At 35.1% G+C, this 16,375-nt stretch overlaps 1 protein-coding gene across 1 annotated transcript in view; it reads left to right on the top strand.

Annotated features, from left to right (window-relative positions):
* The first annotated feature begins 10,578 nt into the window (after positions 1–10,578).
* Lipk (lipase family member K) overlaps positions 10,579–16,375 on the top strand; it is a 31,421-nt gene continuing 25,624 nt past the window's right edge. Inside the window, exon 1 of the mRNA XM_048335373.1 lies at positions 10,579–10,771. Coding sequence (XP_048191330.1) covers positions 10,765–10,771 — 7 coding nt within the window. The 5' untranslated portion in view covers positions 10,579–10,764. The remainder of the gene's footprint in view (positions 10,772–16,375) is intronic.

The following is a 16,375-nucleotide window of genomic DNA, read 5'->3' as shown; positions in this document are numbered from 1 at the left end:
AACTAACTTTTATTTGGTCACATTCCTAATCATTATTTAGGAATTGTTCATATTCATAAAGTCAAATTTAGATTATATGTCTTTTTATTACTATTGTAAAGGTGATATATAGAGGGTTACTGTTACGTAAGTCAGCTAATGAGTACATTTCTTTTTGAACAGTGTCACCTCTTCCCTCATTGTCTCCAGTTTTCTTCCCCTCCCTTACAAATTGTATAGTTCATTTTCAACAATGTCGAGTGACTATCACTGCTCCATTTGTTCACCCTTATTCCCTCCATTTCTGTGCTCCCCCTCTTCCTCCCCCACACAGATAAACAGATGCAACACAAAAGGTACTGAAATCCAAACCCGCCACAAGGAAGGGGGAAATAGGCCAAATAACAACAACAAATAAAACCTCTGTTTCCATTTCTTGGAGTTCAATTTGATAAATATAATTTTCTATGGCCATTTTTGTTGACCAAATTCAATAGAATGATCTCACACTACTTTTTGACGGAGAAGTTAATTCCTAAATTAGAATCAAGTTCATTGCTGAGTTTCTTTTCAAAACTCTTCTGGCATGATATAAGTATTTAATATTAATATCCTTATGTTTTAAAGGAGTTGTTGCCTTTCTCTGAATTGCCACCTATCTCTTCTATCAGATGAGCAAAGGTATGCCTCGATGTGTGATGGGAGAGGTTTTTTTTCTCTTGAACTTATTGGATTACTCAAATGCTCATTTCAATATTTCCTGACATTTATACCATCTCCAAATGAGCTAATTATCCTCATGAACCATTAAGAATTAAGATTCAATGAACAGATTAGAGCAATTAGGAACAATTAAGATTCTTTCTGGAATCAATATTAGATTTAATGAACAGACATCATGGAATCATAGAGACATTTCCATCCTGAGAAGACAGGTGTTTGCTAGAGAGAAAAATAATGGATCTGCAAAAAAAAAAAAAAAAAAAAAAAAAAAAAAAAGCACCAATAAAACATCATTCTGATTTGTTCCCTGGGCAAATCTCCTTTGAAATTACTTCTTGAATTCTGGCTGCCAGTGGTCTAAAATTTAAGTCTTTCTGTATTTGAAAACCAAATTGAAACATAAGCCAAGTAAGAAAATCACTTAAGATAAGTACCAAGCTATTGATTTAGATAACTATTTTCAATCAAAAGTGATTGAGATGATTAAAAAGTTTAAAAACTATTAGCATAATTAAAACCTTGCATTCCTAACAAAAGATTTATTATTAAAATACTTTAAGGGCTGGGGATATACCCTAGTGGCAAGAGTGCCTGCCTCATATACACGAGGCCCTAGGTTCGATTCCCCAGCACCACATATACAGAAAACGGCCAGAAGCGGCGCTGTGGCTCAAGTGGCAGAGTGCTAGCCTTGAGCGGGAAGAAGCCAGGGACAGTTCTCAGGCCCTGAGTCCAAGGCCCAGGACTGGCCAAAAAAAAAAAAAAAAATACTTTAAAACACTGATTGATCTTAAAGTCTTGGCTAGTTTGGGCTTGGCACTGGCTTGCTTACACCTGTAATCCTAGCTATTCAAAGGCTGAATCCTAGAGGATTATGATTTTAAAGTAGTCAGGGTAGAAAAGTCTGTGAGACTAAAGGCCCTGAATTAATATGTATGTATGTATATATATATATATGTACACACATTTATATGTGTACACACACACACATATATATACTAGATCTATGCAGGTTTGTGTAATAAATGTAAGTGGATGTGTGTGGGATGATACCTTTTGGGTTTGAACACATGATGTTGCACTTAGCAGGCAAATGTTCTATGACTGGGACCACACTTTCAACAAAATAGGCTTTAAACAAAGCACAGTCTCAATCCAGCTTCCAATTAATGACTAATTATATCAATTTAGGATTTGTTCCTTTCCTGTCTCAAAATTTGAGAATGTTTTATCCTGATTCTTTTTGCTATGAGTAGCACTTTACTCTAAGACCAGAAAATCCTGTCCATTCTTTGCTCATGATATCCTTTAACATTTACCATTTTCTGTACTAGTGTATGATATAACTTTTTTGTTTATTTGTTTTTGCCAGTCCTGGGGCTTGAACTCAGGGCCTGAGCACTGTCCTTGGCTTCCTTTTGCTCAAGGCTAGCATTCTACTACTTGAGCCACAGTGCCACTTCCAGCTTTTTCTATGTATGTGGTGCTGAGGAATCAAACGTAGGGCTTCATGTACATGAGGCAAGCACTCTTCCACTAGGCCATATTCCCAGCCTTGATAGAACTTTTATTATATATTAAGCAACATCCCATTTCTGGTTATAGTTTATAGTTGCTTTTCTACTGACTATTGTCAATTCTTAATACATCATTCACAGATTTTGAATATTTTAGTTTTAAAATCTTTAAACAAATGTAATTGGGTGAACCTCACTTGTTATTCTGACTTAAACCCATATTCTTTGATGGTTTCACTATTTTATTCTTTTTAAATAAGATTTATATTTTCAAGAATTTTGCAAAAAAAAGTCACCAGAACTGTTATTGAAATTTCATTAGAGTTTCTCAATAATTCTCAAAGAATGGAACAATTTTTGAGAACTAAATTCCACTCAAAATATAAAATGACTTAACTTCTATTCATAGAAGTAGACTTTTTATTATAGTATGTACTAAACAAGTTATTGTTTCTTTATGTGTCACTATTAACAGTCAACTTTTTTTTTTTTTTGCCAGTCCTGGGCCTTGGACTCAGGGCCTGAGCACTGTCCCTGGCTTCTTCCCGCTCAAGGCTAGCACTCTGCCACTTGAGCCACAGCACCGCTTCTGGCCGTTTTCTGTATATGTGGTGCTGGGGAATCGAACCTAGGGCCTCGTGTATCCGAGGCAGGCACTCTTGCCACTAGGCCATATCCCCAGCCCAACAGTCAACTTTTGATACCTCCCCTGTGGATGTTCTAAGATTGTACACATATCATCATTTGGGATTCCATCACATCTTCCAGGAGAGGGAGGGAGGGAGGGAGGGAGGGATGGAGGCAGGGAGGGAGGGATGGAGGCAGGGAGGGAGGGAGGGAGAGAGAGAGAGAGAGAGAGAGAGAGAGAGAGAGAGAGAGAGAGAGGGAGAGAGAGAACCCCAAATCTTACTGCTAAAAAACTCATCCTAAGAATTAGAGAAAAAACAATGCTGAGTTCCAATAAAACAAATTGATTGGGTTCAGTGTTTTTTTTTTATCATATCACTTTTCCCTTATTGCTTCTAAGAGCTTTTATTTAACACTGAGTGAGAGCTATTTGTTTTCTGAAGTATATCTCATACATTTGCTTGAAGAGGAAGAGAGAAAACCATCTTTGTTAATGACTTGATATGTGTGAAAAAGCATGGTGAAACTTTCAGAAATCCAGATGTATTCATCTGAATTTTCTTTTGGTCAATCATTTTGGGTGAGAAGGAACACTTGATAGGTTAACTGAGTTACGGTCATCATGAAGAACAACATACATGAGAACGTGTATTTACATTAACCTTACTAATCTCTGTTCTGAAATGAAAATATGATACCCTAGGTAGGATATTGTGGCAGGAATGAACATATTCTGTGTGAGATAAAAAAAAAAAAACAATCAAAATTCAGCTTTTCTGAATGTTGAGCCTATCCTGTCATCCAATCAGATACATAAGGAAATGTTTATTTGGCCAAAGAATACACAGATAAGTCATTCCCTTGTATTCATAGAAATGGAAATAGGGGCTCTGTTCTTGGCGTCATCAAAAATAGCCATCTATTGAAATATAGGAGATGCTTTCTTTTCTACATTTAAAAAGCCATTGGTGCCAGAACTTTATGATGGGCTGTATCTAAATGTTGATTTCTGATTTATTTGGAACTTGAGCTCTTTTCATGTGAAAAGAATGCTCTAGATCAGTGCCATCATCTTTTAGGAAATCTCCTTGATAGCTTAGCATGTCTGGAGAAGGACCCAAGGAAATTGCATTTTAACATGGTGGTAGGAATGCATCCTGCCCTGCAAACTGTGATTTTAAGCAGTCCTTACCTTGTATAATGGCTAAATTCCTAGCTTAGCTCATCTAGGTTGCTTCAGTTATCAGAAGTCACCATGGAATATTAATAGAGTCTAAACCTGTTCTAGAACTTGCTAATTGGAGACTCCAGGAACATATTTCTTCTCAGTAGTCCCAGTTCTGATCATTTCCATAAAAAACAAAAGTGGGACTCATACATTGTCATGTGAAATGGGACAACACACAGCTTTAGACAATCACTGAGGGAAAAAGTAAAGACCCAGACAATGATAATTACGAAGGCCTACATCAGGCAAAAAAGATTTTGATAATGGGAGGAAATTATTAAAGGAACAGTATCTTTTTAGAAGACTAGTAGGAGAGGGAAGACTGTGGGATTAGGGCTTCCCTGGGTGACAATTCTCATGGGGTTCTATGGTGATAGGAAAGTGAGAGTTTGTGGTTTACTCACACCTGGCTTGAAATGATTATATTCTCTGTTTCTTCATTTGTGAGGACAATAGTTCTTAATTTGTAGGGGTTTTTGAGAATTAAAACAATAGATGTTTTAGAACATGTAGATGCTGCCTAGTGCATACTTGATGTCTGATTAATCTAATTGTCTTATTGTCAAACAAAACAAAGAAATACCAGAAGAGCTTGTAAAAACTCAATGATTTAGTAAGCAGCAGCTTTAGAATTCAGATTTAGACACTGTGTTTTAAACTTCATTGTCTTTACCTTACCCCCACAATTACTCAGATTCTGGTCCAAGTTCCAGTAGTACTTTTTAAGTCATTTAATAGTAGACTAGGAAAAGAGAATATTGGATCCATCTCTGAGAATATATATCATAAATAAAACTACCCTACTAGAATGTATATTTTAGAAATATCTTCCAGTTATTTGTTTTCATATTCAAATTTGAGAAGCACAAATCTACAATAGATATATTCAATGAAGTGTCATGCTTGGTTAAATTCATGGTGACAATTAGTCACATACCTACTAGCTATGTCTGTATACTTCATTTGCTCATGACTCCATTGCCTGGAAAATTACCTAGTATAGTTTAGAAGGCAAGTATAAACAAATCATATGTAAAATTAGAAGACATTTTTGAAAATACAGTCCTGGGGTTTGAACTCAGGGCCTGGGCACTGTCTCTGAGCTTCTTTTGCTCAAGGCTAGGGCTCTACCCCTTGAGCCACAGCACCACTTCCGGCATTTTCTGTGTATGTGGTACTGAGAAATCAAACCCAGGGCTTCATGCATGCTAGGCAAGCCCTCTACCACTGAGCCACCTTCCAGCCCCTGGAAATATTTTTGTGAGGCATAAGATATCACAGTCTGACAGGCAGAATTCATTATTAACCATCATGGTGCACTTCATTCTGTGTGTCCCAAACTGGAACATGAATGGGGAAAAAAGGTTATTTTTGTTGCTTTTTGTTGCATCTATCTACTTATAACCTTAGAACTTCAGAGTAATTTGCCTACTGAGATGTTCATGAAACTCTTTCCAGGTTATCTTGTCTCTCTTCCCAACATAGAACTTTGTAAACATTATTTTATTAGCATACATTAATTGTACAAAAGAGAAATGTCATTGTGACACAATACGAAGCATTCAGATCAATTTCATCACCCTTATCACTCTACCTTTTCTTCTCACACTTCTTTCAACAATTTAAGCAGTTTCAATGTCCCATTTTTATACCTGCAAATAAACTACTTCAACCATGTTCATCCTCATCCACCCTCTCTAGTAGCCCCCCTCATATATATACTTGCTTGGTACCCTCCTCCTCAAACATGAGAGCCTATTTTCTGTTGATGGAGAAACTCACATCACCATCACTTTTCAAATGATAACATTATACATAGAAAAATATATGAATCTATATAGTACAGTTAACTTCTTTCCAATATTCATAAAATGAATCTTTTCTCAAAGGTTGGGTTTTCATTGTTAAATAGGCTTAAAATATATTATACATATTTAAAGTAAATGATAAAGGGTGATAACAATTTGATACAGACCCAAATGGGGAGCAAAGTTGATCAATTCTATTTTCCACCTGTTTGTAGACCCTCTTCCCAACAGCCGTATTTCTTTAAAGCTCTCACAATATGAAAAGATGAAAGAAATCTCCAAAGCTTGCGGACAATAATTTTACTTTATATGCTAAACAAAACACATGAGTATTAAAACCCACCCATAAGTCTGAATCACCAGGTAAACTCTTACACACACTTTATGGCCCTGAAATTGTAATAAATAGTATTATATTTGATTTTGAAGCATATTTCACACTGTCATGCTTCTCTATTCAAAATGCTTCTTATAATTATGATGCCTGAATATTACAATTGATGGGGATTTTCCCTAGGAGTACATAATGTAATGGTATGTTTTATAAATGGAAAACATCTTAGAGTTCATAGTATGTTGTGCTATCTTTCACAATCTTTTTCAGTTTGACACCCTCTACTTATGAAAATTCACATGCCTCAATGAATTAATAGACTCACTAGCAAAGGGTGTAAATTTTAATGCCTGTCTGTCTCTGGCCCTTATTTTCCTCAGAATCAATCTTCAATAAACTCTGTTATTCAAGATATGAAACACACACTCAACAGATTCTTCCATGCTCACAAAGGCTCAATTAGAAACCGCAAACCCCAGAGCCAATAGCTTAGATCCCTATCAATAGGCCTATAAAAAGGCAGACCTCAGGGGATGATGCCCAGAACCTATTTGACAAAAGAAGAGTCATTAAAGAAGCATAAAGCCACTTAACCTGCTTGAGAAAGCATCAAATTCTCAGACTACAGGCACAGATTTTTATATGGTTTCAGGCTGGGAATATCTCTCAAATCTACTCGACATCTACACATCTATCCTTTTTGGATACCCTAATCTCCAGAAAAAAAGCAGAAGCTGCTAGCCACATAGTATTAGCAACAGGAATCAGGCGAGATCGGGCACGTTCAGGTTGGTATGGCCATAACACTGGAACAGGAATCAAATAGGTATTCTCCTAGTTTTCCGTTGTTCTGCAAGAAAATGTTGATGGAAATAGAATACTTGATTGAAACACCCTCACAGGATGCTAAGGCCGAAAAGAAGATGAAAGACAAAGGAGGGACTGATCACCTTCACAAATCTTTAAATCTACTAAGGTAGAGGAAGACAAAGAACAAGTATCCTTTAATTTTGCCATCTAAGCAGTGAAGAAATAATTTTCAAGGAATCCAAATCACAACTAGTGATAGGAAAATAAATATGTAAACCCAAATGGGTTTCTGTTCCATGAAATCACAAATGAAGTGATGAAAGAAATACCACAATGACCACAGACACTTTCAACATCACAGCTAGAACATGAAATGCACAGACAAAGAGGGCTTGCCAGTGCCACTGATGAGAGCAAACCTCTTGGAACAATCTGTCAGCATGAGGTTAAACTGAACAACCATTTCATGGGTGAACAAATTCAATCACGCTCCTACATGTATGTCTCAAAAGAAATTTTCACTGAATTTTTGCACTCCATGTTAAGGAATTAAATGCGAGTGTATGTAGCAGTGGAGCATTTGAGGTAGATGAAATGATGAAAGAACATACTGAAATCTGCTTTGTTCTCTCAAATGGGGCTGGATTTACAAGTATAAGAAATTTGCAAGTACATAGCACACAGTGGTTAGAGCTGTACATATTAACACTGCTGAAACCATCTGGAGAGTTCTAGCAATTCATTAAAAGAATCCCTTCTCTAGGCACCAGTGCCTCACACCTATAACCCTAGCAACTCAGTGGGTTGAGATCTGAGGCTCTCAGTTCAAAGTCTGCCCTAGCAGACAGATCCATGAGACTCTTTTTATGTGAAAGTGTCATCTAGTCATCTAGTTCTCCCTCCCCTCTCTCTTTCCCTCCCTTAGGTTTACACACACACACACACACACACACACACACACACACACACACAATTTTGTCAAACTTTAACCTTTTCACTTAAATGAAGCACTCTTTATGGCTTTTCTTTGACACATACAGTTGACCAGGATGACTAGTCCTGTGCTGTGGGCCATAAGCCATTACAAGAGTTGCATAAACACAAGCTCTGAGGTGGCATGACAGTTGATCTAATAACTGATAAAGACTAAGTGACTAACAGATGGCTCTTGTAAACTATACAAAAAGATGAATGACATCTCTGGTGGATCAGAAGTAAATATTATGAGTTGACATTGTGCTACAGTAGACCCTTGCTGTCCATAAAACATACCTCCAAGCACATGTTTGAAGGAAAATGACAAATATACACAATACAGAATTTGTGGCATGTGTATGGTTTATTCATTTTTTAATTACACCTCCCAAATTCCACTAAAGACATGTCACCTTTAAATAAATCTAAAACCTTCACCAATCATTTAAATTAAGCACATAATACCATCATCATCATCATTATTATTATTATTATTATTATTTATAGTTTGGTTTGGTCAAACCACCTGTAACAAATCAACCAATAAAGTAGGCTTACTGTTAAAACCTTATGTTTTTATTTCTAGAATTGTTCCATCTAATATCTTTGAACTGAATTTGATTAACAGTATCTGAAATTATAATAGTGAAAAAAATCAGATAATACGTACAACTCAACTGCCAATGCATGAATCATCTCTAGTCATGTTTTTCTTTTAGAGACTCAAAATTTATCACATGACTAGAACATACTACTTTGTTTTTTATTTTTATTGTCAAGGTGATGTACAGAGGTGTTATGGTTACATACATAAGGTAGTGAATACATTTCTTGTCAAACTTGTTACCTCCTCCCTCATTTTTCTCCCACCATCCCTCTTTCCCAATCCCCTCCTTATATAGTTAGTTTACAATATATTGTCTTGTTTTACAAGACAAGTGATAAAGGGAAAACCAATGCAACAGCAATACTTAAAAGAACATACTACTTTGTAAATAAAATTGTGTGTTGAAATATAGAAATGTGAAACTTCTGAGGCTGGGAATGTGGCTTGCCTAGCATGCATTAATCCCTGGGATTGATTCCTCAGTACCACATAAACAAAAAATGCTGGGTGTGGCACTGTGGTTCAAGTGGCAGAGTGCTAGCTTTGAGCAAAAGAAGCCCAGGGACAGTGCTCAGGCCCTGAGTTCAAATCCCAGGACTGGCAAAAAGAAAAGAAAAGAAAAAAGAGAAAGAAATCTGAAACTTCTTATAAGTTAAATATATGAAGCTAGTAAAACTATCATAGAAACTAAAGCAAAAGTAACTCCAACAGTCTCCAAACTGACTCCAATGTGCTTCCCAGCTGATAAAAGCCAAAGAAACAAAATATTTAATCAGTCATATTCCATTAACTGTGGCAACTTGACTAAAAGAAAAGTTGGGAGCTAAATGTGTTTGTAGTCCTCTCTTTGGATCTTATTGTATATACACAAGTTAAGTCTAACCCAATGATTAAAATTCAAGAATGCATTAAGGAATATTCTTCATATAAAGATAAATTTCAAAAAAGTAAAATGATAGCTTTTAAATCATTTTAGAAGGTTGCTTGTTTCAGCTTAATCAAATTAGTCATATGTCAGAATAAGTTTCCACAAGTGAGTACAGAATTCTAAATATTTCTAAAATTCTTTTCAGTTTCTTTAATAGCAAGTCTCCATTAGGTACAGACACCAAACTGGACCTTTTAAAAAGACATTGATTGAAGAGTAGAACCAAAAAAACCACAAAAATCAAAAACCTATTTGTTGTTATATTCAAGTTTTGTTTGGTTACTAATATAGTTATTGGCTGTTTTTGTTGTTGTAGGGCTTGAACTCAGGGCCTGGGTGCTTTCTCTGAGATTCTTGAGCTTTACTACATGAGCCACAGTATCACTTTCTGTTTTTGAGTGATTTATTGGAGATAAGAGTCTCATGGAGACTTTTCTGCCAGGCTGGCTTTGAACTGAGATTCTTAGATCTCAGCTAGGATTACAGGTGTGAGCCACCTGAGCCTGGCTGTTGTTGGCACTTTAATGTTCTTGTTTCCTTTTTTTTTTCTTTAGTTAATGAATTGTACAACTTAGTGGCGGGGGTGGGTTAGGGAGAGGAAAAGTGGGAGAAAAACAAGGGAGAGGGTAATGATGTTCGACAAGAAATGTATTCACGTATGTAACTGTAATATCTCTGTACATCACCTTGACAATAAAATGAAATTACAAAAAGAGATATACTCTGTAAGAAGAAGAAAAATTGTACACAATATGTTCTGTATTTTCTGCCTGTTCTCGTACTTTATTTACACATCAGGGTAAGAAACCAAAAACAAAAATGAGAAAGGTAACATGAGGTACTGCACTTGAATGGACCAGGAACTGCAGAGATGCTTTGCTTGCCTGACAAGCTTTATTGCAGCCACACGGGGGCGCCAGTCTACATCCTGCTAAGAAGCTCTAGACAATGTGCTCCTTGAGGCACAGAGCTGGAGGCGTGGCTTGGCAGTTCTATTATCACTCTCTTTTTCATCACTGGCTCAGAACTCACCTAACAAGATTCTCTCCTCAGTATCCATCATATTCAAAGCCATGATTCATGTGCTTCCCGTTGAGAAATTTCTGATTGCAACACCCTCTGAGCTGTTTCGAACCGTGCATGTTTTCCTGATAGACACCCCTGGAAGAAAGGAGCTGGGTCAGCCTGAAGCTCTCCCAGCACTTGAAGGCAGAGCTTCGGAGCAGTGATGTCCGGTAATAATTATTGATCTCTGTGTGGAGGGTGGGCCATGGTGAACCACAAAGACATGGCAAGTCTTTGGAGTTACAGAACTTTAGATGTTCCTGGGGAAACTTGTATTTTAAATCTTTCAAGTTAAGCAGGTGATTGAAAGACTGCTGAACTATTCAGGAGTGTAAGTTTACATTGCAAAGTTTCCTGACATTGTTTGGTATGCTTTCCTTTCATAAAGCTGTAGCATTTACAAAGTAAGCGGGTACCACTTTATCTAAATCTCTACAATAGAGTATATTACAGTGTATACCTGGGAAAAGCCAGCGATAGATGGTTTTATGGCTCTTTCTTGGGGTGGTGCATGTAGAGATTCAGGAACTAATGTTCAGGTAATACTAAGTTCTCCAGTTTATTTGTCCAGTAATAAAATTGTTGGATAATAATAATAAAATAACATGAGACTAACTTAATTATTTACTATCATTCAGAGTCTATTTTGGCAGTATCTAAAACATATTTAGGTTTTTTTCCCTCAGTATTGTATTTGATTGCAAGTCCCCCTGCTCTTAGTCACAGCTGATGCTCTACCATGGGAACCAGGGGACCATTTTGCTGATTAGTTGGAGATAAGCCTCTCATAGATTTGCCTGGCTAGGCTAACTTCAAATTGAGATCCTCAGATCTCAATTTCAGGAATAGCTCCGGATTATAGACATGAGCCACTGGTGCCCATGCTAGAAGTTTTATTTTGTTTTGAAAGCTCTTTGTTGTCTACTTCCAATGACCTTAAACCTGAATCTTATTTATTGTGGTTAGAATCATTGACATGTCAGTGTGGGGCTCAGTGATTGGTTAAAAAAATCCTTTACCTTCCTACTTATGGAAATTAGTAACACCCTGTCTAATAATTTCCAAAGGACACATCATTTTGAGTGAAGAGTGACAAGGTGGTTCTCAATAATGTAGATGGCATTTAAAACTTACATGTTCCTTTCACCTTGTATTTGGAGACTTAAATTGAAAGCTATCTATGGAAATGGGTATGACAGGGTAATACTTTCCCAAACACAGGCAGCTCAAGGAATTGTTTTTAGTTTTATATGTGAAGGCCAAGGAGGTGTGAATTTTTTTGTTACAACCCTTTATTTTCTGTTTAAAATTAAGAAAGCTGTTTTTGCCAGACATTCTCCATCTGTGAAATAAATCATAGGATAGTCTCTTTAACACACTTAGTATTTCAGACAGGAAATGGGACAGTATGGAACCAAATTTGGAGATAGGAATACATTAAAAAACAACAACAACAAAACATTATCATCTTATTCATATGTGATTTGTTTTTAGTTTCCCTGGCCTGTCTTATCTTTCAGTTTCTTTGAAAAGAAATAATGGAAAAAGTTGTTTTTTTTCACAGCTCCTTCTTGGTTATTTGTGTTTCCCTTGATAATTTAAGGTTCAGAAGCAATTACCTTTGAGAGACTATTTTGCAAGGCAAAACAAGTGCCTTGCCCTTTGTGTGATAGAAAATATATGGAGAACACATGTTTTAGTTGTTTGCCATTCATCTTTGGTTTCTTCTCTGGACATTTTATTAACCATCCACTCACCAGTGTAAAGATGTAATTTTGGGTATCCTCTTGTGTAGAGTTTGACTCATTCTCTTGTAAATAGTATCCTCATTCTCTCTGACTCAGGCTTTTGCTTCATGGGTTAGGAAAACAAAGGCGATTTAGACAGAGTTTCTCACTGTGTTAATTATTTATCGTGCAAAATATGAGTTTCTGGTGTTGGATAGTAGGTTAAGAATAACAGTTTTGTGAGGCAGTGAGGAAGGGGCAAAATAGTATGTAAATTTTGTAAATGTTCAATTGGTTTCAGATGGAAAATGTCATGCAAATAAGAACAAATATGGCAGACACCCAAACATGCTAAATGATCCAGCCATTTGTATCACTGTCAAAAAATCTGTTAATAAACTAGGAAGAACTAGTGAATTGACTATTGTAAGATGGAAATACTAATCATTGGAAACTGCTCTTTAACAAAATACAAATAGAAACATTAAGAAAAATACATAAACCCTACGTGAATTAAGGTATAAATTATATAAAATATATAAACCTTAAGTAAATTAAAGTAAGAAGAAATATTTATTTCTAGGAGTTAATATAACCATGAGTTTGGATTGGTATTTCCAGTATTTTTAGAGTCATACTCTCTTAGTTCATAAATTTTTATAAATGAAATTTTAGTAACACATGCAACTGATTCTAAAAAGTTATTTTTGCTTTTTGAACTACAAACTATTGAAACCTTTTAAGTACTTACTAATTTTTAGATTGACATAAAGAACTCTTTTGTCATAATTATAAATAGTTTCTAATGATATATTTTATGGTAATTTATAATCCTGGAAGATTACATACTTTTGTAATAAATCTTATAGTAGTATAATATCTAATGTCATTCACTGAAAAAAATCACCTTATTTAAATGAATGGAATTCTTTTATTTAATAAAATTTTATTTCTTTCCTTTTTCTCGTATGCGTCCACATACTTACTCTACTTTGTTCCACAGGTGTTTTTAGGTACCACTACAAATAGAGTTATTAGAATGTGTTCGTTTGCTTGTAAATTTCTTATTGATGAATAGTTTCTTGCCTGCAACTAAAGAGCTCATATACATTGAAATTAATTTTCATTTTCCAGAGACCATAAAGTTTCATTTTATTTTCGATTTGACTTTTTACTTTAATTGTATACAATTAGTCAATGAATTACAGGCAATGAAATTTAATGTATAGTGATTGAACATTTAAAAGTAAAAATTTTATTAGCAATGAATCTCCTGATGATATAATGGATTACTGTTTTTTGATTCATGTATCTATCAGTAATAATTGTTTATTGACATGATAGGGAAAATCATGAACCTTTTCTATATTTTGAGTAGATATTAGTGCTGAGAAGCTATGCTTGTGAAGTGCCTTTCAATTCTTTGAATTCATTCTAGAGCTCTGTTTTCATGAATCACATAGTGGTGAATCAAGAACTATTCTTATGCTGGGCACAGTTGTACATGCTTATAATCCTAACTATTCTTGAATATCTGATTTTGAGATCAAGGTCAGTATGCCCAACCACTGCCCCCAACAAAGGAGAAAAAAGATTTTTATGTTCAAGCTGCTAACAAAACAAGTTGACCTTTAAAAAGTAATAGGGTAAAAAAGTGAAAAGCCTTTGGTTTGCAGAGGTAAATTGATCTTGGAAAAATTGTGATATTTTACTAACTCACTTCCTTTCCCAAGGTCACTATTACCAATTGTGTTTTAGGGATTCTCAGATGCTTTTACAGCATAGAAAAATTCACCATAGTAAGATTCAGGAACAGAATGCATTATACTACTTCTTCATAAAATGTTAAAAGGTGAATCTACTCAAAATCAGAATATATTGGGTCATGTTCACTTTTTTTTAAAGAAATGTATGAGAGTCATAAATGTAGAATTTGGGAACTGGCCCAAGAGAGGTACCTGCTTTAAAAAGGTGACACCTGAGTTCAAACCACAATAAATATTGAGAATTTTATAAGAATGACAGGGGAAAGGGAGAGAATGCAATCAATAATTTATTGTCTATACCACAAAACTTAAAAAAAATAAGGGAAAAGGTGGATCAAAAGAGGTTGAAAATGTTGAAGGGAGGATACAGATTAAGATGCATAGTACACAAAACAGCTTTGTTACATGGCAAAAAATTCAATACATATCCTGAAAAATTAAGAAAAGTGAAGGAAGGGGTTGTTTGGGAGGGGTGGATGAGAATGTTGAAAGAAGTGACATTGATCATGACACATTGTATTCATAAACTGCTAGGTTGAATGGCAACTTGTTTGTACAACTGCTTAAAGGTAATGAAAATATTTTTTAACATGACAAAAATAAATAAAATATTTGGGGAAAGAATGATGGAAAGAGTAACATTGATCCAGACGTATTGAACTCATAAGTTAACATTTTGAATTACAACTCCTTTGTACAACTGCTGAAAGATAAAAATTAAATAAATATTTTTAGAAAGGATAAAACCTATAGGTCCCTATACCATACTTAAATATCACTGTATACAATGGTAAGAAGACTACAGATAGAAATACTATATACAGAGACTATATATACATATATGTAAATAGGAACACATACATATACATACACTCATATATACATATATATCTTCTGCCCAACAGCTTGCACTCTCACTTAAAATAATATTATATTTTCATGCTCTTTTATAACATTTATAGATAATTTAATAATTTTATCTGGAAGATTGAATTAATATATTATAGTTTAAGCATCCTTTTAGAATTGAAAATGTTTTCAACTTCTATTATAAATAATAATAAAAATCTTGGACAAAAAAAGATCCTGTTCTCATCTTTAAATTGAGAATTTTATCTTCTAAGTAAAAATTTGTTAAGTGAAATATAAGATATGGATATTCTTTAAAACATGTAATAAATATAATAATACATTTTCACATAAATTGCATTAACTTGTACCATACCTAGTAATTGCTGTTTTGCAAAATAGTTTAACCAGTATATAATGACATTCAGTACATTGTGTAGGCTTATGTGTCTTTATGTGTCTTGATACTGACCCCAATTAAGTGACAGAGTACGACCATCACCCTAGAAGTTTCCTTTTGCATTTATAGTTTACCCCACCACAAAGCAAACACTTCCATTACTGTATATTAATAGTATCTGTTTTCAAGATACAAGAAGAAATACAGAGTATGCTTTCTTTGGGGTCTAGTTTATTTCCCTTGGTGAGTTTGTAAGATTTATCTATGCCACTGAGTATGTCAATGAGTAATATTCTTTTACATAAATATAATGCAATATGCTTTTGAGTATGTCAACAAGTAATATTCCATTACATAAATACAAAACAGTAAATCATCCATCCATTCTGCTGTTGTTAGATGTCTGGATTATCCTCAATAATGTATTATTTCATTAATCTGGATCTGCCAATAGAGCTTCTGGGAAAATACTTTTGTTTTCTGTGTATTTTCTTTTCTTAATTTGACTTTCCTACAAGGACCATGAAGACCACTGCTCAGGTAATTTCAAATAGACATTTCTTTCTAATTTAAAGGATAATTGGAGTTTGCAATATGTTCCAATAGCAATCCAATTCAATAAGCCTTTTACTAGAAAGACCAAAAGATAACTTTTATGTTGAGAATAAAACATTTCTGTGGAACCAATAGGTATTCTCAGAGAAGGCACTGAAGACAGAGCACCCGTGATTCCAAAAAAATGCACTTCCAGAGAGACTAACATAGTAAAAGATCCATGTGGTCATGCTGGCTAAGGACTGCATTTTGGGAAAAGCACTCCTCACAAGAATCTGGAAACTGACAACCCTGTAATCACAGTCATCACTTTTTGTAGCTGCCTTTTAAATATCAACCAGCTAGCAGTAGTTAGGACTTAAAGGTCCTTTATTAAGACAAACTACCCCCAGGAGGGAGCATGGCCCAACATAGGGAATGCTGTTTGATAACTCCCGTGCATGAAGTCCTTGCAGACTGGCTGCTTTGGTAGTCATC

The sequence above is a fragment of the Perognathus longimembris genome, chromosome 2, assembly GCF_023159225.1.
Source record: "Perognathus longimembris pacificus isolate PPM17 chromosome 2, ASM2315922v1, whole genome shotgun sequence".
Classification (NCBI taxonomy): domain Eukaryota; kingdom Metazoa; phylum Chordata; class Mammalia; order Rodentia; family Heteromyidae; genus Perognathus; species Perognathus longimembris.
The sequence above is the reverse complement of the archived record's forward strand: the minus strand, read 5'-3'. Positions and strand labels throughout refer to the sequence as shown.